Source organism: Balaenoptera musculus, chromosome 2, assembly GCF_009873245.2.
Source record: "Balaenoptera musculus isolate JJ_BM4_2016_0621 chromosome 2, mBalMus1.pri.v3, whole genome shotgun sequence".
In the NCBI taxonomy this organism is placed as follows: domain Eukaryota; kingdom Metazoa; phylum Chordata; class Mammalia; order Artiodactyla; family Balaenopteridae; genus Balaenoptera; species Balaenoptera musculus.
The window spans coordinates 149,209,824-149,236,456 of NC_045786.1; the positions used below are offsets into that span (position 1 = coordinate 149,209,824).

The 26,633-nt window shown below is 39.5% G+C and overlaps 1 protein-coding gene across 16 annotated transcripts in view; it reads left to right on the forward strand.

The window, feature by feature from the left end:
- Positions 1-26,633, forward strand: part of TTLL5 (tubulin tyrosine ligase like 5) — a 318,372-nt gene that overhangs the window by 221,789 nt on the left and 69,950 nt on the right. For 15 of the 16 annotated variants that reach the window (XM_036843204.1, XM_036843202.1, XM_036843207.1 and 12 more), the window contains one exon: positions 15,758-15,975. In XM_036843204.1, coding sequence (XP_036699099.1) covers positions 15,758-15,975 — 218 coding nt within the window. Of the gene's footprint in view, positions 1-15,757; positions 15,976-19,609; positions 19,965-26,633 lie in introns of those variants that run through there. The other variant, XM_036843208.1, reaches the window with a different exon arrangement.

The window sequence follows — 26,633 nt, forward strand, 5'->3', positions numbered from 1 at the left end:
ATGTTAAGACAAGAAGTGGTCGAAGTTCAAATTCCATCCCTACTGAGATGTGCAAGAGTCACACTTCCTCAGTGGCCTCCTGGCTCCATTTTAGAGAGCCCTCTTAGCAATAACAACTCAATTTTAATTTTTCTTCCACAGTATATCTTAGTTTTTTTTCAATCTGTGTAAATTTCTTAAAACTTTTTAAACTCCTGAACCCCCTGCCATTCAGATTACTTAATGCCAACTTAATCAGATGCTGGATAGTGGAAATACATATAGCCTGATTTCCCTTGTTTGAGTATAATCTGTGGCTCTAATGCATCTAGACAGTTGGTCCCTTTTAATGCTTCCATACCTTGAAATGGTGGATGATTAAAGAAAAAAATTAAAAAGGAGGTGATTTGCAGAGCACTGAGGTGTTGAGGAAAGAGACAGTTTTGCTGATTTTCACTTTTAGAAACTGCTTCATTTATAAGTCCTTCTCATTCTTTTGATTAGCTTCCAGCAAGTCACATTCCTTTGAAAATTCAGAGTACTGCTATTCTTGTGTGGATTTTTTTTTTACTGAGGACTATACTGATTGAGTTTCACTGAACTATGAAGTATATGGAAAATATGTTTTTTAGAATCTGTCAGAATGCCTGTTTTAAGGAGGAGTCAGCACTCCCAAGAAGGGAGTTATCTCGTGTCTTCTGGAGAGGGAACAGAAAATCTTTTATCATAATTTTATATATGTTTATAACATCATTTTATTTTTTCCCCCATTCTTCTAATCCACAGTTGATTTAGGTCAAAATGAGTAAGCGTGAAGTTTGGGATTGTGGGGGAGAGTGAAAGAAACTAAATTCTATTAGCTTGAAGAGTTTATAACTAATAAAATAGCAAATAAGATAGTAAGTGTTCTAACATGAAGAATAGTAACTTAGAGCGCTTTATTTCAGAGGACATTAAGAAACACTCCACAGAAGGAGCAAAGCCCTATTAGATTTTTAGGCCTGTGTATTTCGCTCACCTTGTAACTGTGGTAGACCTGACCCTTATAATTACAACCAAATGATTGCTTGAAACATGGTTTGCCTTCTCAGGATGTCCTATATGTCTGTCCTTGGGTTAACCCCTTTAGATAGAGATGGTTTCTCTGATGAACTTCTTATGCTTTGGATTCAATTTTCTAAAGTGTAGATAGCCATTGATATAACTAACAATTTGGTTAATTGCCTGTTTGAGAGCAGTGAGTAGAATTGAAATCTGATTTACCTAGTATTCATTCACAAGAGAGATGTGTTTATGGACCAGGACATTAAAAGGGGCCTTGTATTGTATTGTATTATATTATATTATATCATATCACATCATACATGGACAGACAGTGCCTTTCATAGTGATCTCCTAAAAATATTGTTGGAAAAATAATCATGCAGCCTTTCTTGCATTACATGCAGAGGAAGTTCTCCATCCTTTCTGCACTTAGATAGCCAGCTTTTTTTTAAATAATTAATTAATTTATTTATTTTTTAGATAGCTTTTTGAAGGTATTAATTTCAAGGAAGAAAACTCTGATTCAGGATGTGAGTTTGGAAATGGGCATCTCTAACCATTCATGCAGTGTAAGCTTTGATCCTCATTTCTGTCTAGCATTTCACTCATAAATCTAGGAATTTTCATGTACCGAATCACCCCTACAAAAGACTGGTCCTGTAGCATGGACCTGGGAGAGGAAAGTCACCTGGAGCCATTGGCGGAGGCTTCCAGGGCCAGAGGTACAAGGAAATAGGTGTGATCCAGTCCATTTGATAGAGAGCATGATAAACAAAATAAGACAAAATTGAAACTATGAGCTTTTACACACTGATGGGTAAAACTAGCAATTTAAAAAAAAAATCATTCTAAATCAGAGCAAGGGTCAGCAAGCTTTTTCTGTAAATGGCCGTATAGTGAATATTTTAGGCCTTGCAGGCTGTACGTAGGGTCTGTGGTAACTACTCAGTTTTACCATGGTAGAATGAAAACAACCATAGACAATATGTAAATGAATGAGTGTGGCTGTTTTCCAATAAAACTTTATTTACAAAAACAGATGGCAGGCTGGATTTGGCCTGCAAGCCGTAGTTTGCAGATCCTTGGCTTTGAGCAACAGAACCCCTTGGAGGGTCTCTTAAAACACCGATTGCTTCCCTGACCCCATTTCTGATTCAGTAGGTTTAGGATGGGCCTCAGTTATTTCCAAGTTCCCAGATGATGCTAAGCCTTTTCTTCTGGGGCCCACACTTGGAGAACCATTAAGCTAGAGAGAAAGAGATTAGAAATGTCTCCTTTTTATTTGTCTTCTGTCTTTTGAAAGGGAGGCTGGATTTGTTAAAATTTAGTGTTGCCCTTATAAAATTTCAGGCAATCTTGTTTTTTTAATAGGAACTTTGTTTCCATCTTTTTCACTTCATCTACTACAGTTTCCTTATAAATAAGTTTTCCAAACTTGAAAACTTCCTGTTCATTCTTCTTATCAGGGTACATTCTGCTCAGCAACCACTGCTCCCAGGATTTAGGTTTTATGATGGATGAGAGATAATGGGACAGATTCCTCCCTCTTTGTTTCAGTAAGAATAGCCAACTCTTACTAAGCACTTACTGTGGTCCAAGCACTATTCCAGGTGCCTTACATATATTAATTCATTTAAAATGAGTTCCAGGATAGTTGAGGAAATTGCAGGATCTGGTATTCTAGGGATGGTACAGTGACTCTGTGTGTTGATACATCTGAATGTGTCTTCTCTCCGGTTTCCCTCATTGCTTCCCACTTCCTTCTCAGACTGGCTTCCTGCCCCTGAAGGAGAAGAATAAAAACATTTTCTGTCAGCTGAGTGGGGGGACTTTCTTGGGCAGCAGTGACTGCTGGTGACATCAGCATGAGTAGCTCTCCCTGCTGGGGTCTGTGAGGAGGGCTACACCGGCTATAAGGCCCGACTGACCTGATTCTAATTGCCAACACTGAGCTGATGTTATTCTTGGCCCAGGGCAGAGCGATTACTCAGTAGTTTCTGTTAAAGTGATCCTTTGTTAAACCTCTGCTCTCAACCCCCATCTCCTGCCCTCCCACTCTCTTCTCTACCTACTCCAGACTGAAAAAAGCCCCAAAAGCAGAAAAATTAAGGATATTTTGATGGCCAAGGAAGAACTGCTGAAATTTCTTTTAACAACAAAGGGGGAGAGAGGGTATTTTAAGTGCATCTTAATTTTTCACTGGTTTCCAAAGCCCTTCAATTTTTAGTAGACTTAATTTTCAACATCGTACGGTAACTCAAGGTAGGAAAAAACCGTGCATCGTCAGTTCCTCTAATCCTTCCACTCTGTCTGTGCTTTACTTTCCCCATCCCAAGATGGCCAATTTCACCAGACTAACCTAGATTCGGTGAGGGGCAACAGACTAATGTCCCCAGACAAGCAGGGCGGGGGAGGCAGCTCAGTGTTCACCTGAAGGGGCCTTTCAGTACAATGGCAACATCTTGAGGGCCAAGTGTAATGAGCTTTTTGCTAACGGCCTGTGTGTGTGTGTGTGTTTGTGTGTCAGCGCAGTCTCGCAGGTGTGGAAAGGATTCCCGTATAAACCCAGCCAAGTCTTGTTATTCTGCTCCTAAAAGTTCATTGCATGTGTCTAGAAAAATTCTGCCCCACCTGCAGCAGTGAATACTGTTTCTCCAGGCCTTCAGCTGCTGTGTGTTTGTGTTGTAGGGGAGGGGAAAGAAAGAGAAATTCAGCAGGCGCCGGGCTTTTCCAGGCAGCCAGCAATAACACGCCAGCCCCTCAGCGCGGCACAGGGAGACCAGGCAAGCAGACTGGCTCTGCAGGGGTAGTCTTTTTACGTCTTTCCAACCAGAGTACCTGGGAGGAAGGTTGGCTGCGGTGGGGGGCAGGGGTGGGCACGACCTCAGGCGCAGCTCCTGGAGCAGGTTGACTTGAACGTCCTAACGTACTGCTGCTCTGTTTTTTTGTTTTCATTTCGTTTTGGGTTCTTTTGTTCAATTTTATATTTCCTTCTGACCTGTATCAGGAATTCATATAACACTTAGTTTATAGCTTGTTTATGATTATGATTTTCTTAGAACCATTTGATTCAGCGGATTTTGCCAAGCCAAACTCTTTTCTTCTTTTTTTTTTAAACAGTATTTTTTTTTTAAATTTATTTATTTATGGCTGTGTTGGGTCTTCGTTTCTGTGCGAGGGCTTTCTTTAGTTGTGGCAAGCGGGGGCCACTCTTCATCGCGGTGCGCGGGCCTCTCACCATCGCGGCCTCTTTTGTTGCGGAGCACAGGCTCCAGACGCGCAGGCTCAGTAATTGTGGCTCACAGGCCTAGCTGCTCCGCGGCACGTGGGATCTTCCCAGACCAGGGCTCGAACCCGTGTTCCCTGCATTGGCAGGCAGACTCTCAACCACTGCGCCACCAGGGAAGCCCCTCTTTTCTTCTTACCTAATGAAAAGACATTGAAAATACGTGAAATAATACATGTAAAACTACATTCAGCTGTTCCGAAATAGGCACTGTGGACAGGCTTTGCAGTCAGATAATCCTGTTTAAACCTGAGCCCATAACCTGTGGCAGGTTATCTGAACTTCCTTGAACCTCGGTCTCTTTATCTCTAATATGGTGATGATAATGTATATCTGTGGGTTTTCATGAGGATTATATTCCTCAGGGTGTTACCATGTGCCAAGCACTGAACCTGGAGTAGTATTTGTGTTATCACAGTGAATCTTCACAGCTACCCTCTTATTAGCCCCATTTTCCAGATATAAAAACAGAGCATCACTTATGTGACTTTCCCAGGCTCACAAAAGTAATAAATGGAAGAGCTGGTGTTTCTGAATCCAGGGGTGTCAGCCTCCAGCATCCTAGCTCTTGGCTATCATGCTCTATACTACCTCTCTGATAATATTCAGGCATTCAATAACTAATAGTTATATGTACTATTGCATACATTTTATTTTTATTTTTTATTATTATTATTTTTTAATTTATGTATTTATTTTGTTTATTTAGTTTTGGCTGCGTTGGGTCTTCCTTGCTGCGTGCGTGCTTTCTCTAGTTGTGGCAAGCGGGGGCTACTCTTCGTTGCAGTGCGCGGGCTTCTCATTGCGGTGGCTTTTCTTGTTGCGGAGCATGGGCTCTAGGCACGCGGAGGGCTTCAGTAGCTGTGGCTCGCAGGCTCTAGAGCGCCGGCTCAGTAGTTGTGGCGCACGGGCTTCGTTGCTCTACGACATGTGGGAACTTCCCAGACGAGGGCTTGAACCCTTGTCCCCTGCATTGGCAGGCGGATTCTTAACCACTGTGCCACCAGGGAAGCCCTACATACATTCTAGATTGCAATTCATGCGTTCGACAAGTACATTTTGACACCTATAAAACTGTATTTGAAAAGTTAATCTCAGGTATCTTAACTAGTCTCCTACTAGTCATATACACTGTTGCAAAAGAAAAGGTTTACTAAACCTTTATCCCAGTTACCTCACATTCTTAAAGAGATGTCTTAATAAGGTCTTCCAGGGCTTAAAACTCTTAGAAATGCCCATAGTCTACACTCCCTTGTGCTTTTATTATTTAGGAGCAGTGTCAGGGACCACTGAGTCTTGCAGAATCCTGAAATATGTTCTAGAGGTTTGGAGATTCAGAGCATGTGTGTGGGTTGTTATTGATAACATAGGAATTATCTCTTCAATGATCACTTCATCCTTTCATCCCTGTTGTTGTCATTGGTCATACTGTTTTAATTTTGTTTCTCTGATGGTGTTTTTGAGAATACTGTCAGGAAACACAAGAGGTATCTACAAATGTGAATACCACAGATTGACAATTTTGCATGATTAATATTATGCTTGCTTTTTCAATACCATAGAAATCAGATTTTTTTTTAAATTTATTTTTGGCTGCATCGGGTCTTAGTTGCAGAGTGCGGGCTTCTCTCTAGTTGTGGTGCGCTTGCCTTAGAGCGCGTGGTCTCAGTAGTTGCGGCACGCAGGCCTAGTTGCACTGTGGCATGTGGGATCTTAGTTCCCCAACCAGGGATCGAACCCTGCATTGGAAGGTGGATTCTTAACCACTGGACCACCAGGGAAGTCCCCAGAAATCTGATTCTTAATGCATTATTTCAATATAGACATCAGTTCATTATGCTGATTCCTTACTACTAGTAATAGAAGTCCCCTGGTTACTACCAGGGTGTTTTCTAAGCTGTTGCTAGAGTAGTGTCTCTCTGGAATCTTGGAGGGAGGAAGGTGAAGGCAGTGAAATGGGTGTACAGTGAGTGCCTCTTGTATGCTAGATATAGTATTATATCCATTCCACTGATGAGGAAACTGATGCTCAGAAAGTTTAAGTAACTTACACAAGGTTGCCCAGCTGGCTCATTGCAGTTGTAATAGCTAAGCCAGGTCAGAGGCTTCCAAAGCCCTATTCCACTCTACTTCCCTCCCCCTTGAGTAAGTGACTCTTCATTTTCTTCTTGTTTTATACATTTACCATCAGTCAGATAAGACATTCCAAATTTTATTGTTGCTGCTGCTATACACCCATACACACAAATATAAAAGAAAAGGTCAACACAATGAATCAAAATTCAGAACTCCACTTGGTTGTAGGTTTGTTAAGAGGCAGCTCTTCACCTACCAGCTGCTTGGGATCGACCTTGTTTGTTGTATATCCTTAAAATGTGGTTTTGCTACAGCTGCCTGGTGGCCAGTTTCATTCCTTCCCCTCACTCTGTGACCTGTGGCTTTTTTTCTGTTTGTCTGTGGGCATATGAGGGACTCACAGCAGTAACTTTGCGTGAGATGATGAAAGACCTCATCTTTAAATATAAAGAACCCCACCCATCTGCAATGGATGCAGCCACAGGAAAAAACAGGTATATATGACAGCAAAGTCTGTGTAAGATGAACAATAGGTCAATATGTGACATTCTGAGCCAAATAAAACAAACTAAACATTTGAAGACAAAGACAAGTTAGATATTTATAAACTCTGAATTTAAAGTTGTAAAGAACTCAGAGATTGCCTTGTCTAATTATTTCATTTTACTCATCAGACGATGTAAGACACAAACATAATTAGGAGAACAAGGGCCTTACTAAAACTACTAGTAAGTAAAAGATAAAAGAGACAATTGAAAATGAGGCTATGAGTTATTTATTTTTTTTAACCAATTGAACTCTCAACCTGGGGTCATTGCTGATCTTTTGAAGTTACCTTTATTTATATATTATACACACACAAACTCACACACGCATACACTTACACATTTTAACTTTCAAAATAGGTAACAAAGATTTGCTTACACACAAATTTTTTTCAACCTTTTCTTCCTGGAGTAAAGTGAGTGAAATCTCTGTCTTTTAGATGCGTCTGGTGAAAATTGGACACATTGCTAAGTTTGCTTTAGATTTGCTTTGGAAGGGAGATTTGATTTCAGTGGATTTGCTTTAAAAAGAGAGTCAGCATAGCATAAATGAGGAAGGCAGTGTAGTACAGTGGGGCTGTGAAATCAGACTCCTCCGACGACTTGGATCTCACTTACTACTTTGCCATCATGGACAAATTACGGAATCTTTTTGTGCTCTGGTTGCTTCTTCTGTGTATGGAGGTGATGATGGGACCCACCTCAAATGATTGGGAACATGCTATAACATGTAAAGCACTTAGAGCAATGCTGACGATGATAAAAGCTCAATAAAAATTCGTTTCTCTTATTATTATGTATTACTTTTTTTCCATTGTGGTAAAAAACACATAACATAAATTTACCCTCTTAACAATTTTTGTGAATTGTACAGTATTGTTAACTATATGCACATTGTTGTACAACAGATTACTAAAACTTTTACATCTTTCATGACTGAATCTCTGTATGCATTGAACAGCTCCGTTTCCCCATCCCCTCAGCCCCTGGCATCCACCACTCTACTTTGTGTTTCTGTGAGTTTGATTGCTTTAGATACCTCATATCAGTGGAATCATGTTGTATTTGTTTTTTAGTGACTGGTTTATTTCACTTAGCATAATGTCCTGAAGTTTCATCCATTGTAACTTATGGCAGGATTTCTTTCTTTTTTAAGGCTGAATAATACTCTATCACATGTATATACATTGTCTTTATCCATTCATCAGTTGATGGGCGTTTAGATTGCTTCCGCATCTTAGCTGTTGCACATAACGCTTCAGTGAACATGAGTATGCAGACATCTCTTCTGTTATGTATTACTTTTAACCTTAAATATACATAGCATTATAACTTCAACTTGGGGTTTTAGTTAAACCCCCTGTGCCAGAAGCAGAAATTGGTTTAAATGATATTAAAGAAGGTGGTTTAGGAGAAGGTCAAGGCTCGTAAGATATTAATTAGCTACACTTTTTAAACTAATATTTACTTGTTTGGACAGCTGAAAATTATAGCAAATTAATTTGTTCACAATTGCTAGAGAGAGATGTGAAGAGAAAGAATGATTAATAGTACCATGGTAAAACGATTAAAAGAATATGTTTGTCCAAAGGCATAAATGTCTTATAAACATTAAAAAAAAGAGAAACAGCATTAGCATCAAATTATGAGCCAGCTTTCCATGGGACACGTAGTATTTCCATATAATCATCAAGGAAAGGTAAGGGAATTATTCTCCCAAACATACTGACAGAAATGTATTTGGTACAGCCTTTACAGAGGGCAGGTTGAGAGTATGTATAAAAGAGACAAAGAAGAAGCAGCCTTCTGATCTAGCTATTCTACTTCAAGGAAATTATTTTAAGGAAATGATCCGGCATATGTCAAAAGATATAAAAAATAACATGATGTTTATCACAACAGTATTCTTAAATAGCAAAATAAACTGGTGACAGCCTTAGTGTGTGTGTGGTTTCAAAATGGAAGTATAAGATTTTAGGGGGCCTACTTTTTCCCACTTAGAAATGTTTTAGGAACTTATTTCCTTAACTGCAAATATAGATCTACTGTGTCAGTTTATAGTATTCTACTATTGGTGATTGGTTAAGTAAATTATGATAAACCGTGATAGAAAATACACAGCCATTAAAAGCAATCATCTAAATCGACCCTTATATATATGAAAAAATGCTCAAGATAGATATTTGAATGAAAACAAAGTCTCCAAAACATCAGATATCATATACCATTTTTGTAAGCCCATGGAAATGCATGTATATACAAAGAAAATAAGTGACTATACACAGAAAAAAGTCTAAATGTTACCAGAGGTTATCTCTGAGAGTAGAATTCGAAATGAAACTGTTTTAAAACTGTTTTCCTTTTTCTAATGAACGTGTTTCAAAAAAACAGAAAAAACCCTTGGTCTGCCGAATATTCCTGGACATTGAGGGAGAAAGAAATAGAAAGCAAAGCAGAGTCTACAGTCATAGTAGTCTAAATTTGCCATCAGACTATGAGCCTCTACCAGTGTATGACTATTAATCGGTTCTGTTGTTAGAATGGGGGGTGGGGCTGTAGTGAGGGAATGTCATCCATGTGATGTCTTAGGGCTAGTTTCACTGGGTTTTCTGATCATGGGATGCAGCCCTGGCCTTAGCCAGCTGCCTCATAGTTGGACTTCTTTGGTTGTAACACACACCTAGCCCGAGATCTGTTCAAGTGTCTCAATGCTATTGAAAAACCTACTCAGAGACACTGCTGGTATCTTTGGTTTGCTTACATGCAGGAGTCTGAGGCATGTAAGTATATTTGAATATCTGTTTTTAATGGCCTGCATTGTTTCTCAGATGTTAGAAGGTACAGTTGATTTAGGGGCTGCCTGAAGCACAGTGTTTTCAGTTGGTTGGTGAATAATAGTTTCTTCTAAATTGTTCTGTCCAGGTAAGCACCTGTATTCACATCCTTTAGAATGGGTGATTTGCACTAGTAAGAGCCTTCTTTCCTAGTTGCTATAGGAGAAGTAGCTTCTTAATTGGTTTTAGAAGTGGAAGGGAATGCCAGAGGACTTCCAATCTCTTTGGCATCTCAAAGTCCTGTCTCCGGTGCTTGTGTCATCGGTCTCTCTCTGTATGAACGGGAGTATCTTCAGGGTTTCTGCCCCATCCCTGTCGAGGTCCTAGCATTGCCCAGTGCCTTGTTGCAGTACCGGAAGTTGTATTCTTTCTCTTGCTCGGCTTTCAATCTTGTTCCAGCTGACAAACATTGTGAATGGAAGACAGCCAAGAACTGCATGCAGTGTGGGACAAAGGCCTTTTGGAAGCTTGCTTTTGCCAAAATAGAAACAGCTACCCTCACCCTCACCCTGGCCCCGAGGTTTTTCAGCATCGTATGGTTGCACAAAAGACGAAATGTGTTCTTTGCATTGAACAGCTCTCGGCCTGGTTGTAGTAGGATGAGTGCTTAGCATCTTACCTGCTCAGGAAGATACACCATCCCAGTACTTGAGCTGCCAGAACTAGAAGTGGCTTTGTATGCTATGTAATGGGAACTTTATCCAAGTTACAATAAAAATCTCATGTGGGGAGAATAATGCCCCAAATGTTTGCTCTTCTGATATCAGAGTAAAAGGGGTACAAAGAGACATTAACCCCGCTCAAATAGAGATTAACATTTACCTGCTTCATCCCCCTTAATTTTCAAAAAAATGAATTAGAGAATTATTGATATTTCACTGCAGGGAAGCATCCAGCTCTACTCCATCACCAAGAAGCCTGAGTAAAGGCTAAAAGGGGTGTTTCTCTGGAAGGAATTAAAACACACACACACACACACACACACACACACACACACACACACTCCCAGAATTTAATCTCTGAACAGTGTTATCTTTCTAGTAAGAGAGCTCAGATCTTGCTTCCCTGTGACCTTCCAAGTTTCAGTCTGTGTTCTGTCTATCAGAAATTCCTCCTTCCCACCCACGAGTACCCTTCTGTTGTGGGAGAAGGAGGGCCTTTCCAGTCTTTTGTCTGTGGCCAAGCCAACGCTCAAACTGTGGTTTTCTCTGAGTCTCCTTGCTGTTTCCCACACCCAATAAAGAAGCAAAAGCCTTGTATTTGTTGACCAGGTCTTATACAGCTGGTGCTTATACGGCTCTCACATTCCCAGGACATTGACTGATGACGGTGCCGCCCCCATCCCTGGGTTAACCCACAAGTGCAGAGTGCTAATACTGTATGTCCAAACCTCACATTTCTTAGAAATTATACGGAGAGAACTTTATATAATTCTTCTGCTTATTTTTGAATGAATATCAGGACAAAACAGTTCATACAGTCTGTCATTGGTAGAGTTGTAGGATTAGGGCCAATACAGGCTACGGGGGGTGCCTGGGGAGGCTGATTTCTGCCAGTAGTCTAAAAACATCTATTTATATGTCTGCCTTTAACATTACCTGAGTACTTTCCTGGTTTGCTTCTTAATCAGATTTGATTACTTTAATCTCATTCCACTTAGTCTTGGCTTTGGTGAAACACCTGGGGACTTGTCTACATTACTGACTTTTGGGAATTTTGGATGGCATAGAATTGTAATAATTTCATTACCCATTCAGTATATGAGCATATGATCACCAAACAACAAATGAGAACCTGGAAGCTTTTTACTGTATTTGGAAAAAGTATCTGCTTTTTTGAGATGCAGCACATGTTACATTGAGGCTTAAACAAGCTTGACTCTTTGGTAGATTGAGAATTATATCTCAGCTCAGTTAGGGTTCCACTTGGCTGCATGTAATAGGGCACCCCCCCCCCACCCATGGCTTAAACAAGTTAGAGGTTTATTTTCTTTCCCCAGTATAATCAGAAATCTAGAGCTAGGTGCTCCTGAAGTCCGTGGTGCTATCAGGAACCCGTGCTCCTCCTGTCTTTCTCCTCTGCAGTCCTTAACAAGTAACTCCCACCCTACGCCTGTCCACCTCTAGGTAGATATCCATGTTCTGGGTGGGGAGAAGAAGAGCAGTAAAGGGCAAAAGGTGTGCACCAACCAACCCAGTCTGCCCCCTTTAAAGAGCTTTCCCAGAACCTGCACCTGGAAGCTTCTGTTTACAACTCAGAACTAGGTCACATGGTTATCTCAAGGCACAGGAGAGATTGGGAAATGTAATTTTTTAGTTGGGCACACATTATTACCCAAACAAAATCAGGGCAGTTTTATTGGGAAGAAAGGAAGAATTATTAGTACCCAAGCAAGTGAGTCTCCTAAGCAATAAATTCTCCTCTAATTTATTTTATTTTGTGTTTTGAGGTAAAGACTGATCTTATTACTATGGAACATTAGTGTCTAAGGTCCTGCCCCAAAATTTGCATCTAGGAAGGTGAATTTATTTTTATTTGGGATCTATAGAAGGGCTTACTTACATTTTGTGGCTGAGTATAATTTGAACACATACCACACTAGGCACTATTCAAACTCCAGAGAATGGTCCTATTATAAGATTACATCTCTATGTAAACACAAACTTGCCTGTTTGCTTGTATGGGAATTTAACTGTTGCTTAAAAAAAAATCAGTAGTTGGTATAATGTGAGGGTTTTTTTTTTTTTCCATTCATGTTGTAAATGCTTATTAAGCACCTTTTATGCACAAGGCATTCTACTAGGCACTGTTAGTGAAACAAAAATTAATCAGATATAAATCCAGGCATTTCCAGTATGAATTGTCCAGAAGCAGAAAAAAGTACATATGTAAGTGCCTGTAATACAAGGTAGAATGTGCTAAATGTGATAAGACACGTACAAATACATTTTTCTAAGCATTTAGAAGAGGGAAAGATCATCTCTGCCAAAGAGAATTGAGTAAATATGATCTGGGGAACCTACACATATGTTTTCATTTTAAGAGTTTGTTTTTGCAGCTAGTGAGCATCATTATAAGACTAGAAAACTATGTTGAAAAACATAGAACCAACTACCATTCACAAGTCATTACAGATAAGCAGACTTACATATCAGCCCGTCCTTTGGTTCCTCAGTAAAGGGCAGTAGTTTGGGAAGGAAGGGAGCATTTCAGTTTCTACTGTGTGCCTGGCACTTTGATTTATTTCAAGAAACCTTTACTGAGTGCCTGGGCGACATTTACTTGTGTGATCTTCATTTAATCCCCAACAATCCAGCCAAGTGATTATAATTGTTTTATGAGGACGCTAAAGCTCAGAGAGGTTAAGTAACTTGAAAAGGTTACCCAGTTTATAAGTGACAGAGCCTACATTTGAGCCCAAGCACATTTGATTGCAGAGCCATGCTCCTTTCCACTTACCTGAGCGTCTACTTTTCGCTGATGACCTAATCTGGTTTTGTAGCCATAGTAAGTGTTGAAGAGTCAGTTCCTTCTTCACCCAATCTAATGGCAAGTCCTAGAACCAGCTGCTTGAAACTTGGGCTTCATTTGGATACTTTGATTTGTACTCAGAAAGTTAATCTGTTACCTGCTCAGATCTTATTAGAACTTGACTTCCTTTTGACTTTTTAATAATTTATTTTTGTAAAAAATAGCTACATATAGATGGTACAAAATTCAAAAGGGTACAAATGATATATAGTAAAAAATTAGTTTCCCTCTCCCCCTGATCCCTAGCTAACAGTTCTTTTCCGTGGAGGCTGCCAGTTTTTTTTAAAAGCCTTTCCAAATTGTTCTGTGCAGATATGAACATTGTATATGTGTTTGTGTGTGTGTATTGGTATATAAATGTATGTTTGTATGTATCCTTTTTTCTGTTTTACTCAAGTAGAAGCTTACTATACTCACTGTTCTGATCTTGCTCTTTTTATTCATCTTTTTATTTGTATTTAGATGTCCCAGGAAGATTTTTTAACAAAAGAAAAACTCAATGAATTTGAAATACGGTTAAGTTGCCACCAGGGCAACGTGTATTGAATAGACGTTATTACTGACGGCAGTTCCATCACAGCGTGAAAAATCTAACTCCATAAAGAATGTTTTTATTTCCAAGAGCATTTCACTAACAGTGGTTTTACTACTCAGCCAGTGAACGTGTTTATGGATGGTCGACGTAGGACTCTTCAGCCCCCATTCTGAGTTCTGGTCTCCTCCCCACCCTGAATGAGGCATCTTTCAAGCACTCTTCAGTCTAAGCTCACTTATTGGGAGGTAGCGGTGAAAAGAGAAGCCTAGGTTAGCCCTTTCCTGCCTCCCTCCTTCCTGCCAGTTGAATCTCTCCCACAGATTTTGAGGCCCTCAGATGTGGAGACAGTGCTTGAAACGAGTGGGTTTGTTTTTGAGCCAGTGCCCACAGCTGGCCTCTGCTGCACCCCTTGGTGACTGCAGATCGCCCAACCCCTCGCCTCCCCCGCTCCCATGGACACCCCCGTGTACACACTCTGCAGCCCCGGGCTCCTGGCTGTGCCCCTGGGCTCAGGTCTTCCTCAGCTCCCCTTCTGTGGTCAGAGATAGAGGCAAGCGAACAGCTTTTCAGTTCCCTCTCCGCTGGTTTCCAGAGACGGGGAACATCTCAGTCCAGTCGGTCTGTGTGAAAAAGCCCCGATCCTCCACCTCTGAAATCACTTTGCTCTTTGTCAAGCCTCTCAGCCAAACACATTCCCTCCACACAAGACCCCCTGATCCCCCCTCATATCTGCCCAGCCCGGAACCCTTGGACACATTTTCCTGAAATGGGACGTTCCAAGGCATGGGTGTAGAAGGGTTGGTTCACATTTATTTACTAAAGCTACCCAGTTCATCTTTTATATCTTAAAAAATAAGTTTACCTGGTGAAGTTTACCTAAAAGGTGAATGTAAGAGCATCTGAACTTATTCCTTTAGGCCTTGCCATGAGGAAATGACATTTCTCCCATGCCTCTTAAAATGTCGTGCCTACAGATAGATATCAATTGCCAGCAATCCTTTTAATAAAAAGTCCTATGTATTTTGTCAATTATATTATTTTCCTCCTAATATTATTTTACATTTAAAGCTTTTATGAAGCATGCATATTGAAAGCAGTGTTAACACAATTGAAGAATCAGTAACAAAATTTGTGACACAAAAAAACTATTTCTAATGAGGTGAATAAGTTGTAAGAGTTTTTTTTAAGCCTCTCCCTGAGGAAGTGTACAATTAAATACATCCTTACTGCAGGTACATGTTGGTGTTTGTGACATCTAGATGGTTTTTAGGTCATTATTTAATAGTTGTAGGCTTACCCTCTGAGCGAAAATACCCTTGTTTTGCTCTTGTATTTGTATATAGTAACTACTATTCATGTAGTAATTTTACTTTGAAAGTGTTTTCAAGTGTAGTTTTATGTTAGTCTTCAGGTCATCAAGGTATTACTACGCCACACTGGCTCCTTCCCTTTCCTCCAAGGTGTGAACCTTCTAGAGGAGTTCAGAGTTCTGTGAGTGGGTTGGAATTGAGTCAGGCTTCAAGTCACTTTTGTTCTGTGCTGTATTTCTAGTACTCGATACCCAATAAGAGGCATTCATTAAATACTTGTTTACTTTAACAATGAAGGGATACTAAGACTGAGAGAGACCAAATGCTTCTCTAATTCACGCATATGGACAATACATAGTACCCAGCCGCCCTGAGTCCTACTCCAGTGTACTTTCAGCAAGATAATCTCAACTCTCTGCTAAAAGAGATTTTCCTTCCCTGAACCTAAACCTGCATTGGCTTTATTGGAGGAGAAGTTTTTCCTTAAAAATTACTTAATTTTAACGGTTTCCCATTTCCTTTTGTCCCACCTCGGGATTGCAAACCAGTTACTGACTTACAGCAAACTAATTTGTGAAGGGCATCTCCATCTTTCATTTTTTTTCTTTTTCTTGTAGGCGATCTTTGGCAGCCAGACACTACCTAACTCCAATTTATGGACAATAAATAATGGTGCAGCTTGCAGAATTTCAAGCGCCACAGCTAGTGGCCAGAAGCCAACCACTCTGCCACAAAAAGTGGTGCCAGCTCCAAGTTCTTCCTCCTCCCTGGTCCCCAAACCCCCGTCCAATCACAAACAAGTCCTCAGAAAGGCAGCATCCCAGAGGGCTTCCAAGTAAGTTTTCAGTAATCTTCTGTTCAATTTCTTCTGAGTTGTATCAATTATATGCTAACAGTACTCTCTATTTCTGGAGCCTCAAGACAGTTTGTGATGAAATGTTGAAAAGAACACCTGATGGGGAATAAAGGCTAACTGGTTCTCAGCCCTGGCTACAAATTAGGATCACCTGGGGAGCTATTGCAACACGGCCAATGTCAAGGCTGTACCCTGTGGGAGGGGCAGGCACTGCTCTTTTACGTTCCCCAGTGGTTGTGATGAGTGCTGCCACTGGCAGGGTTCAGGGTCATTGCTAATTAACTCTTCTGGCCTCTAGCAGGAACCTCAATCAGACAGTGCACTGGGTAACAGTGCTGAACTGTGGGCTTGGAGGGAGGAAATGAAAACTTCCTCCTGGATGTGTTCTTCTTTTGGTCATTCTACAGAGTTAGATCTTTTCATATATATTTCAGATAAAATGCAATACTCTTCCCTCACCCCCACCCTTGTTTGTTCATTTTTAGGCATTTGAAAGGGAAGACATAGGATTGGGATTTCATTAGAGGGATTAACTTCATTGACATTAGTCATCAGGCTCTGTGTAGCAACAATGTTTCTAATACCTTTTGTCATCTACCTATTTTACCTCAAAAAAGACATTTCCGTACCTGAATCACGTTTTTTAGGTAACGTCCTTCACTGTACCTCCAGCCATCTTCCCTAGTAAACCAGAAAAGGACTGGTAAAAGGAGTGTTGGTTCTAACAGCCCCTCTCCATTTAAAATTGGGGAACTTATCAAAGATGTCTGGAAGAGGCAGGCATTCCCTGATGGATAAATGCCTAGAGGAGATTTGTGTATTTCTCTTGTTCTCATTGAGGCTCCCCATTCATTTGCCTTTCACAAAATCAATTTTAGTTGTAAGAAGGAATCCTAGGGCATAGAAAAAGCAGTTAGTGTTTTTCCCCCCTTGGATAATGAATCAAATTCTGGATTTGGATCGAAAACAATCCCTCGTGGTTGTTTTAATTGTATTGCTGCCATTATTCATTTATCCAACAAACGTTTATTCAGTGCCTACCAAGTGCCAAGCACTGTTCTAAGAATAACAGGCATCGTAATGACTTTATAGAACTATCTGGAGCAGTAGGAGAGGGCAGTGGGAAGGTTGCAGTTCGTGGTTGAGAGCCAATAGCACGATAAGAAGGATGTGTGGTCCCTCACCCTAGAAAGAATAGCCTTGAATCCTAAAGGGTGCAGCCTCTGGAGCCAGCCTGCCTGTGTCCCATCCCACCCCCCCCCCCACACATACACACACACACACACACACACACTCTTTATTAACGTGAGATCTTCAACGAGTTACAAATTACTTAAACTCTTGACTTCAGTTTCCTTATTTTTGAAGTGGGGATAACAAAGTGTATTTGCTTCATAGGACAGTTGATAAATATTAGCAGACTTAATATCTGTAAAGTACATAGCACAAGACCTAGCACACTTAAGAACTCAGTAAGCCTTAGTAACCATTATAAGCATTCCAAAACCACACTTTCATTCCCAGGTTTGAGAAGCCCACAGTTAGGTGGGAATATCAGTGAGTTGGATATGAATGTTGAATTTGCCAGTGTGTGCTCCTCGTTTGTGGCTTTTCCGATTATTGCTGAGATGGCCCGTGGTGGCCCTGTGGCTAGTCTGCTGGTGGAGAGGGGGGCTCTGTCAGCAGGCAGCAGGGCTGGACATTCGAGGACCCCACTCACTGCCGTGAACTCACTGCTGGCAGGAGAGCACTTGAGGCTTCTGAGATGGAATTGCAGCTCTATGGACAAACTTTGCTTTGCTGCATTTTTGTGGTTTCTTCTCTCTGACGGGCAGGAGTGTGGGAAAACCGGAAGCAGCTCAGCACCAAAAAAGCACAGAAGAGGGGGGGAAAGCAAGATTTCTTCAGAATTTAAGAAATATAATCCAAGTATCAAAAGGCATGCTATGAGGCGTTGTTCCAGGAAATAGTTTCCAATTTGCCTTTAAAACTCTAGCACAAGTCTCTGAAGCTAAATAAGTTAGCACTAATGGAGACCTGAACATCCTTTCCCTTATATGTAAGCTGTAGTGCCGTGAGGACCCTGCTGTTTTCAATATGCTTCCGACTCTTAGAAAAAAGAATAGCATTGTTTTTCTCTGAACTGCCTCAATGAAAAGTTCCCCCTAGGAAGTATCCAGATAAAGTTTTTTAAAATAATCTTTTTATTTAAGAATTACTTTAGATTTACAGAAAAGCTGTCAAGATAGTACACATAAAGATAAATAAACCCAGTTTTCCCCACGGTTAACATCCTATACAGCCATGGTACATTTGAAGACTGTGCCATACTAAGGAACTGTCATCAGTACATTACTATGAACTAAACTCCATACTTTATTTGGATTGATGAAGTTATTTTTAATCTAGAGAAACCTTTCATGGCTCCCGAAATCAGCATCCTGAGTATCAGTCAATACACTATTCTTATTGTTCTGAAGTAATTCTTGTTCCTAGCAAGCATAGTAAGTTACTTAACATCTGTGTGACTCAGTTTCTTACTTAAAATAGGGATAGTAATAGTACCTGCCTCATGGGGTTATTAAGAGAAATAAATGAATTAATGAATGTCAAGCACAAATACAGTGCCTGGTACATAATAAATGCTAAATAAGCGTTAGGTATTATGGTTAATACTAAGTTGGCACTTCAAGAAATTTTCACGTAATTTTTTACTTTCTTCCTACAAGGTGTGTTGCTTCATTTGCTTGGAGCTTATTGCGGCCTTTATTTGGGCTCAGTTCAGATTAATCAGGAACCCTCAGTTATGACTGGAGGGAGATACAGAGTTGCACTCAGGAATGCCATAGTTGTCCCAAGAGACACAGCTAATGAGAAGTTGTAATGAGCTTTTGACCGTGCCAAGCCCTGGGTTTTTGGGTTGAACTTCAGACTTCTCCTAGCACAGCAGTTGGCACTGGACAAATATAGAAGCAATTTCCAAGAGCATCAAAGTTTCCACATCCTAGAGGGTTGAATCTAGAGAACAATGGAACATAAAAGATGGAATGTCGTTTGGATTTTGGTGCAAAGGGAATTGAGAATCAGAACAGTGGGGTCCTGTTTCTTTAGGATAGTAGTCAAGTCACTTTTCCTCTAAAGGTTTCAGCTTCCCATCTGTAAAACAAAACCCACTGTCCCCACTGAATAATTAACCAAAATAACCTGTTTTCAGTCTATTCTGTTGATAGCTTTTTTATGAACACGTTTGTTTTTTAATATTGATGCTTTACAGCCATTTTCCTCATCCTTTCTTGGCCCAGCAGTTCTTTGTTATAGTTCTCAAATTCATATATTTATATTTCTTTTAGCTAAATCTCACTTGTCAATTCTGTGAAGAGAGTGATTTAGAAATTTTTTTTACCTTTTCCATGGCGCCAATACCCTTTTTTTATTTTCCTCTTTAATGTTTGTAACACTTCATAATTTAGTACCAACTTCAGATCCTCCTTTCAGAACTATTTGTGGTATTTCTTCCAAGCAGTCAGCTGAACTAGGAAGGATGACAGCCTGTGAACAACTGCATGCATATGAACTGTTCCTTCCTTGTAAAAGACCTTTTTTTTTTTTTCAGAGCCAGAATCACACTCTGCCGGAAATATGGAGAAAGAAACCTGAGATGATTAAAGTTTGCCAGGGAGGTGGGCAAAACTCATAGACTAGAGATGAATTTGGAAGGTCAGGGTCAAAGCTGTTTACCTTGGGACTTCTCTGAAGAAAGAAAACTGTATGAGAAACACCAGACTTAACACATTTTTGACCGGAGACGTATTACGGCCACAGGCATTAGTTTCTGCAAAAATCCCCCAGTCAGTAATGTGTTAACTAAAGGACTTTTCTTTAAATAGCTGGGGTTACCTTTCCTTGCCAGGTTTTAGGATATCCTGCCTCAAGGTGACCTCAGTAGAAATTGAAGTCAACTGCTGTTCTGTGTCAGCACCCAGGACAGTGGTGTTTGCTAAAGGCTGCTAGGGATTAGGAAGGAGGAAAGCAATCGAGAGCCCGGGAGCATGTTAAACCAAATACCAATTAATGTGACTGGAACATTTGGTGATGTCAGCAATATGATGGAGGTGCTCAGAGGTTAATGTCAGAAAAATATAAAAATAAGGATCAGGAAGAAAATATGCTATATCTTTTTAACATATGAGTCATTAACAGGAAGCAAAGTGATCAGGAGTTATAATGGTCCAAAAGTAGGGTCTTGATGTGAGCACTGAAGATGTCATATTATAGGTTAACCATCTTCTCTCAGCCTTTCAGCCTTTCATTATGTGTAGTTTCAAGAAATATAATTGAATCTGTAGCATATCCATCCTTAAATATAAGATTTCTAAATTATGCATTTCCCAAATATATAATCATAGACTTTCAGTGATGGAAGATAAAGGCCTGGATGAAGGCACAATGTCGAGCTTTGGGTATAGCAAGGTATACAGATGGTCAGTGGCAGAACCAAAGCCAGAATTCATATCACCCACAGTGCTAACCCCATACTCTTCCCAGTAGACCACTGATTTCAGACCCCCCCTACCAATCCATTCAAATCCATTCTGTACAGCAAGTGGCAGATTAATCATCTTAAAATATTGCCTTTGGGAAAAGGCAGTGTCAGCACTTAGGAACTCACTTCCCTTCCTTTCCACGCCAGTTTTACCACTTAAGTGGCCAATGAAATACTCAAGAGGAGGAAGAATTAGTGTCACCCTCATACTGTGGTGTTGGGGAAATGTCTGTTAGATGTAGCACAAGAAGGATTGGATAGAACAACAACATCAAGGTCTTTATATACTGCCTGTCTATGGGAGTGCAGTGTAGGAAAATAGTGGGAGCCCTGGAATACACCAGACGATGCCCTCTCACTCTAAGGGGTAGGCCTGGGGCTAGAAGGAGCTAAGGGCCAGTTGAGGAGTCACCACTTAGGCTCCCTTTCCTCTACCAGCCTCAGCGTTTGGACCTCAGTGGCGGCATTAGGGGATCTTAGGAATTGGTTTGGGCATGATGACGATGACATCAGTCAGAGAACTAGGTACTAGTAATCACTTCTAACCAAAAGTTGCCATTGGGATATGTATGGTCCAGTGGGGAGAGAAATACGTGAGAGTCATAGAATGATGGCTCTTCCTTTGGTGATTCATACTTAGGTAATTTAAATTAAAATCTTACTTCTCATTCCTGCTTGCTGGGATGTTAAAATGGTAATATAAATGTTGGGTATTTCCCATCTCTCACTTCCCTTCTTTCTTATCTGATTATGAAAATGCCTTTTTTAAAGGTTTGGACAGAAACTTAAAATAGCCTTTGATAGAATTCCTGTCAGTTTCTCTGTAATCCTGTGTCCTTATTAGCAAACTTAGACTTTCTTCTCCGAGGATGAGCAAATATTTTAAAATCTTGGGGCCTGGGAGTAGATAGTATAGCTTAAAAGAAAGCTCCATGGAGAAGATTCAGAGGAGCTGCCAACCTCCAAAATAAGTTTAATCAAGAAAGGAAACAACATTTTAGAAAATCCCTAATGTGTATTGGTGTGTAGAGCTAGAAAAATCTATCTAAGAGAGAGCAAGCAGCCTGGGGTCCAGGAAGGATTAAATGGAAATGAGAACACCTGAGTGAAAAATTGGGTTGAACACAGTGAATCGAGATTGGGCACTGCAGAAAATTGAATTAATGAAATTCAGGACAGACTTTTAAAATTCTGCCAAAATTCTGAGGAAAAAGTATACAAAGGTAAAAACGCTGAGAGAAAAGATAGGTTCAACCTAAAATAGTGAATTCCAGAATAAGAATAGAATAGTCATTGTTATAGGCAAAATAGACCTAACATAAGGACATAAAGGGTTTTGAACAATATAATTAATGAGATTAAATTAACAGACATGCAGTTTTATGCCCTGCAGAGCTCCCATGGAGTATTTTTCAAAACGAAACGATTTCAGTGTAAATCCTAAAAAAATGGAAATTATACAGTCTTCATTCTCTGACCACTTTACAATAAAATATTAAAAATCTAGACAAATGTCCAAATAATTTTAGAATGTTAAAACATTCTTTTAAGTAACTTGGATCAAAATTATTTTGGAAACTACCTTGAAAATAAGAATTGTACATATCAGAACAAGACAAGAAAGCCCACTCTAGCCACTTTTATTCAGCAGTTAGGCAAGAAAAGGAAATAAAAGGCATCAGTTTGGAAAGTAAGAAGTAAAACTGTCTATTTGCAGATGCCACTATTTGCAGACGACATGATATTGCATACAGGTTGCATACAACCCCTAAAGACCCCACCAAAAGACTGTTAGAACTCATAAATGAATTCAGTAAAATTTCAGGATACAAAATAAGTATACAGAAATCTGTTGAATTTCTCTATACTAACAATAAACTATAAGAAAGAGAAATTAAGAAAAGAGTGCCTTTTACAATTACATCAGAAAGAATAAAATACCTAGGAATAAATCTAACCAAGGGGGTGAGAAGATCTGTTCACTGAACGCTATAAGGCACTGATGAAAGAAATTGAAGACAAAAATAAATGGAAAGATATTCCATGCTTATGGATTGGAAGAATTAATATTGTTAAAATGCCCATACTACCCAAAGCAATCTACAGATTCAGTGCAATCCCTATCACAATTCCAATGGCATTTTTCACAGAAATAGAACAAAAATCCTAAAATTTGTATGGAACCACAGAAGACCCAAATAGCCCAGGCAATCTTGAGAAAGGAAAACAAAGCTGGAGGCATCATGCTCCCTGATTTGAAACGATATTACAAAGCTACAGTGATCAAAACAGTATTGGCATAAAAACGGACACATAGATCAATGGAACAGAATAGAGATCCCAGAAATAAATCCAGACATGTATGGTCAATTAATTTACGACAAAGGAGCCAGGACAGTCTCTTCAATAAATGGTTTTGGAAAAATTGAATAGCCACATGGAAAAGAATGAAACTGGACTACTATCTTAAAACATACACAAAAATTAACTCAAAATGAATTAAAGACTTGAATGTAAGAATGGAAACCATAAAGCTCCTAAAAGAAAACATAGGCAGTAATCTCCTTGACTTGGTCTTGGCGATGAGTTTTTGGATTTGACAACAAAAGCAAAAATAAACAACTGGAACTACATCAAATCTAAAAGTTTCTGCACAGCAAAGGAAATCAACAAAATGAAAAGGCAACCTACCGAATGGGAGAAAATACTTGTAAATCATGCATCTGATAAGGGGTTAATATCCAGTTATATAAAGAACTCATAAACTCAATAGCAAAAAACAATCCGATTAAAAAACGGGCAGAGGAACTGAATAGACATTTTTCCAAAGAAGACATACAGATGGCCAACAGGCACAGGAAAAGGTGTTCAACATCACTAATCATCAGGGAAAGGCAAATCAAAACCACGGGAGATACTACCTCATACCTGTTAGAATGATTGTCATCAAAAAGATAAGAGATAGCAAGTGTCGGCAAGAATGTGAAGAAAAGGAACCCTTATGCACCGTTGGTGGGAATGTAAGTTGGTACAGTCACTATGGGAAACAGTATGGAGGTTCCTCAAAAAATTAAAAATAGAACTACCATATGATCCAGCAACCCCGCTCCTGGGTATATAGCCAAAGGAAATGAAAACCGGATGTTGAAAAGATATCTGCACTTCCCGTGTTCATTGCAGCATTATTCACAATAGCTAAGATATGAAAACAACCAAAATGTCCATCAATGGATGAATAGATAAGGAAGATATGTTTTATATATATATATATATATATATATATATATATATATATATATAATGGAATATTATTCAGCCATGAGAAAGAAGTAAATCCTGCCATTTGTAACAACATAGGTGGATCTTGAGGGCATTATGCTAAGTGAAGCTGGACAGAGAAAGGCAAATACTGCATGGTATCTCTTATGTGTGGAATAAAAAAAAAAAAGTCAAACTCATAGAAACAGAAAGGTTGTTGCCAGGGGCTGGGGTAGGGAGAAGTAGGGAGAGGTTGGTAAAAGGGTACAAACTTTCAGCTATAAGTGAATAAAAATAAAGTCTGAGGATCTAAGGTAAAATATGGTGACTATAGTTGATAACACTGTATTGTATAATTGAAATTTGCTAAGAGAGTAGAACTTAAATGTTCTCACCAAGGAGAAGGAGAAGAAGAAAGAAAAAGGTAAGTATGTGAGGTAATAGATGTGAGGTAAATAACTAGATAGGGGAATCCTTCCACAATGCATATGTATGTCAAATCACCACGATGTACTTTGAATATCTTGTAATTTTATATGTCAAGTCAATAAAGCTGAAATAATTTTTAAAAACAAAAAAAAGAATTATATGTATCAACACTTATATTTGAAATTTAGGCAAAGATGCACTCAAAGGTAAATTCATAATTATTTTCAGTGTTAAATATGGAAAGATTGTAAAGAAATTAACCAAGATACAAATGGCAAATGAGCTTCAACCAATGTAGTGGTTTCAGCTGATTACAGCAGAGTGTCAGGTTAAAAAGAATTATGAGGACTTCTGTGAGCTCAGCAAGACAGAGTGCTGTGATAGATTAGTAATGTCTGATGTTGAGCGTAGTGAATATGCACGCCACATATTTGTCATACCTGAACTAAGCTTCCATCTCTAGAAGTTAGAAAAGGGTCAATAAAACAAAGCTAAGAAAAACAGATCAAAGAAAATCAAGAAGAAAGCAATATAAGCTGACAAGCAAGCAGCAAAATTAGTTAAATCCAAAACCTTGTTTAGTTCGGGGTAGGGGGACAGGGAAGGAGAAAATGAACACAGTTCTGCCAGAAAAATAAGAGAATTAAAATTAGAAGTTTTAAAAAGTAGATATAGGGGAGATTGAAAAACTATGACGACACTGCACACAATCATATGCTACTAAATTTTTTAAACTGGATGAAAGATAATATTTTGAAAAATATGAACTATCAAAATTGGTTCTTGAATAAAAAGAAAACCCAAGTAGAACAAGGTAGAAGTTTTTGAACTATCCAAATGGGTTCTTAAAGAAATAGGGTACACACATAGGCCTAGGAAGCAATTTTAAAGTATTGTCTCTAAAGTAGTTCTTTGAACCTTTTTCCTGAAATCTTTGGAGGCTTCCAGTTGCCTGCGAGGTAAAGTTGAGAGTCCTTACTCTGGACATTGAAGCCCTCTGCAGTATGTCCTCCATCCTGTCTCCAGTCTGCTTCACACACGGCTCCGTTCATTGTTCCTACCTGCTCATGTCATGCCCCCTGCACAGAATGCCCTTAACTATCTTGAATCTAAGTCCTGCCTTTTATTCAAGATCAGGTTCTGATTTATCACCTTGATGCAGCTTGACCAGATGCCCATTCTCAACTCCTCAGCTGACTCTTCCATCTGCCTCCTTGTCTTATTTTTCCTTTTCATATGTGTTCTGCTTTTCGTTAAGTCTATTAGGGACAGATATCTTGTCTTCATCCTTTTATCATATATATATTGAATGTGCACTGCTGTGCATTGCTCTAAATATTGGTGATAACACCAGTGGACGAGACAGACATGAGCCCTCTTTTCATGAGGGTTGTTTTTGAGAGACAAGAGAGAAGTTCAGCCCCTGATATAGCTTATATTCATGATAAGTTCTCAGGAAATGGTAGTGGAGGAGGTGGTGGTGAAGATAGAGATGGTGGCTACATAGTATTTTGCATCAAGGTGAATGCATCAAGGATCACGAAGTAACAATTATCTCTTCGTTAGTTATTTAGACCATGTAGAGTAGTGTATGGGAGGCAGTAGAGTACAACTGCTAATATCCCAAGATTTCAAATTAGACTTGAATCCTGCCTCCTTTACTTAATGGACTGTTATTTAGGGATACCTCTAAGCTTCTGTTTTGTTATCTGCAAAATATTACTACGTCGTGGAGCTGTTCTTAGGATTAAAGGAGATCATGTGTTTCCCTGACATATATTAAGTGTCCATTGCATGCTGGTTGATGTAGTTTGTAATTCCTGCTGCCGTTATTGTTCCCTGTTAAAAGAAATCTCACTTTTGTTGTTAGTAAACTGATATTCGTAAGTGTGATTTGGCTCTAGCTAGCAAGGCTATGGAAATTCACACATATTCTGATTTCCTGAACACTAATAACTCTAATGACAACTGAAGGCAAAGGCTTAGTTTCAAACAAAACAAAAGATTAGATTTGGACTTACTGACTTGCAGTCAAGTTGGCTCCGTAAGTTCTCACTTAGTATTCCGCCTCTGCTTCAAATAGCAGTGATAGATAAAAAGCTTAAAGAAGAAAAAAGAAACAAGGGAAGCATCTCCTTGGCCCCAAAGTGTACAGAAATGAATGGCAATCAGTGAATGAGGCTGAAGCAACAAGTTTTCTGAGCCCTGCTGTGGAAGCAGGCAGTGGCAGCCTGGAGCTCAGCTCTTGTGGCATGTTGGGGCCTGAGAGCACCCTACCCAAGAGGAGAGACTCATTAGTAGAAAATAAAACAGTGAGTTTTTTCAACTGGAGATGATGTTGCCCCCCAGAGGACATTTGACAATGTCTGGAGTCATTGGTTGTCATAATTGAGCAGGGGGGAGGGGT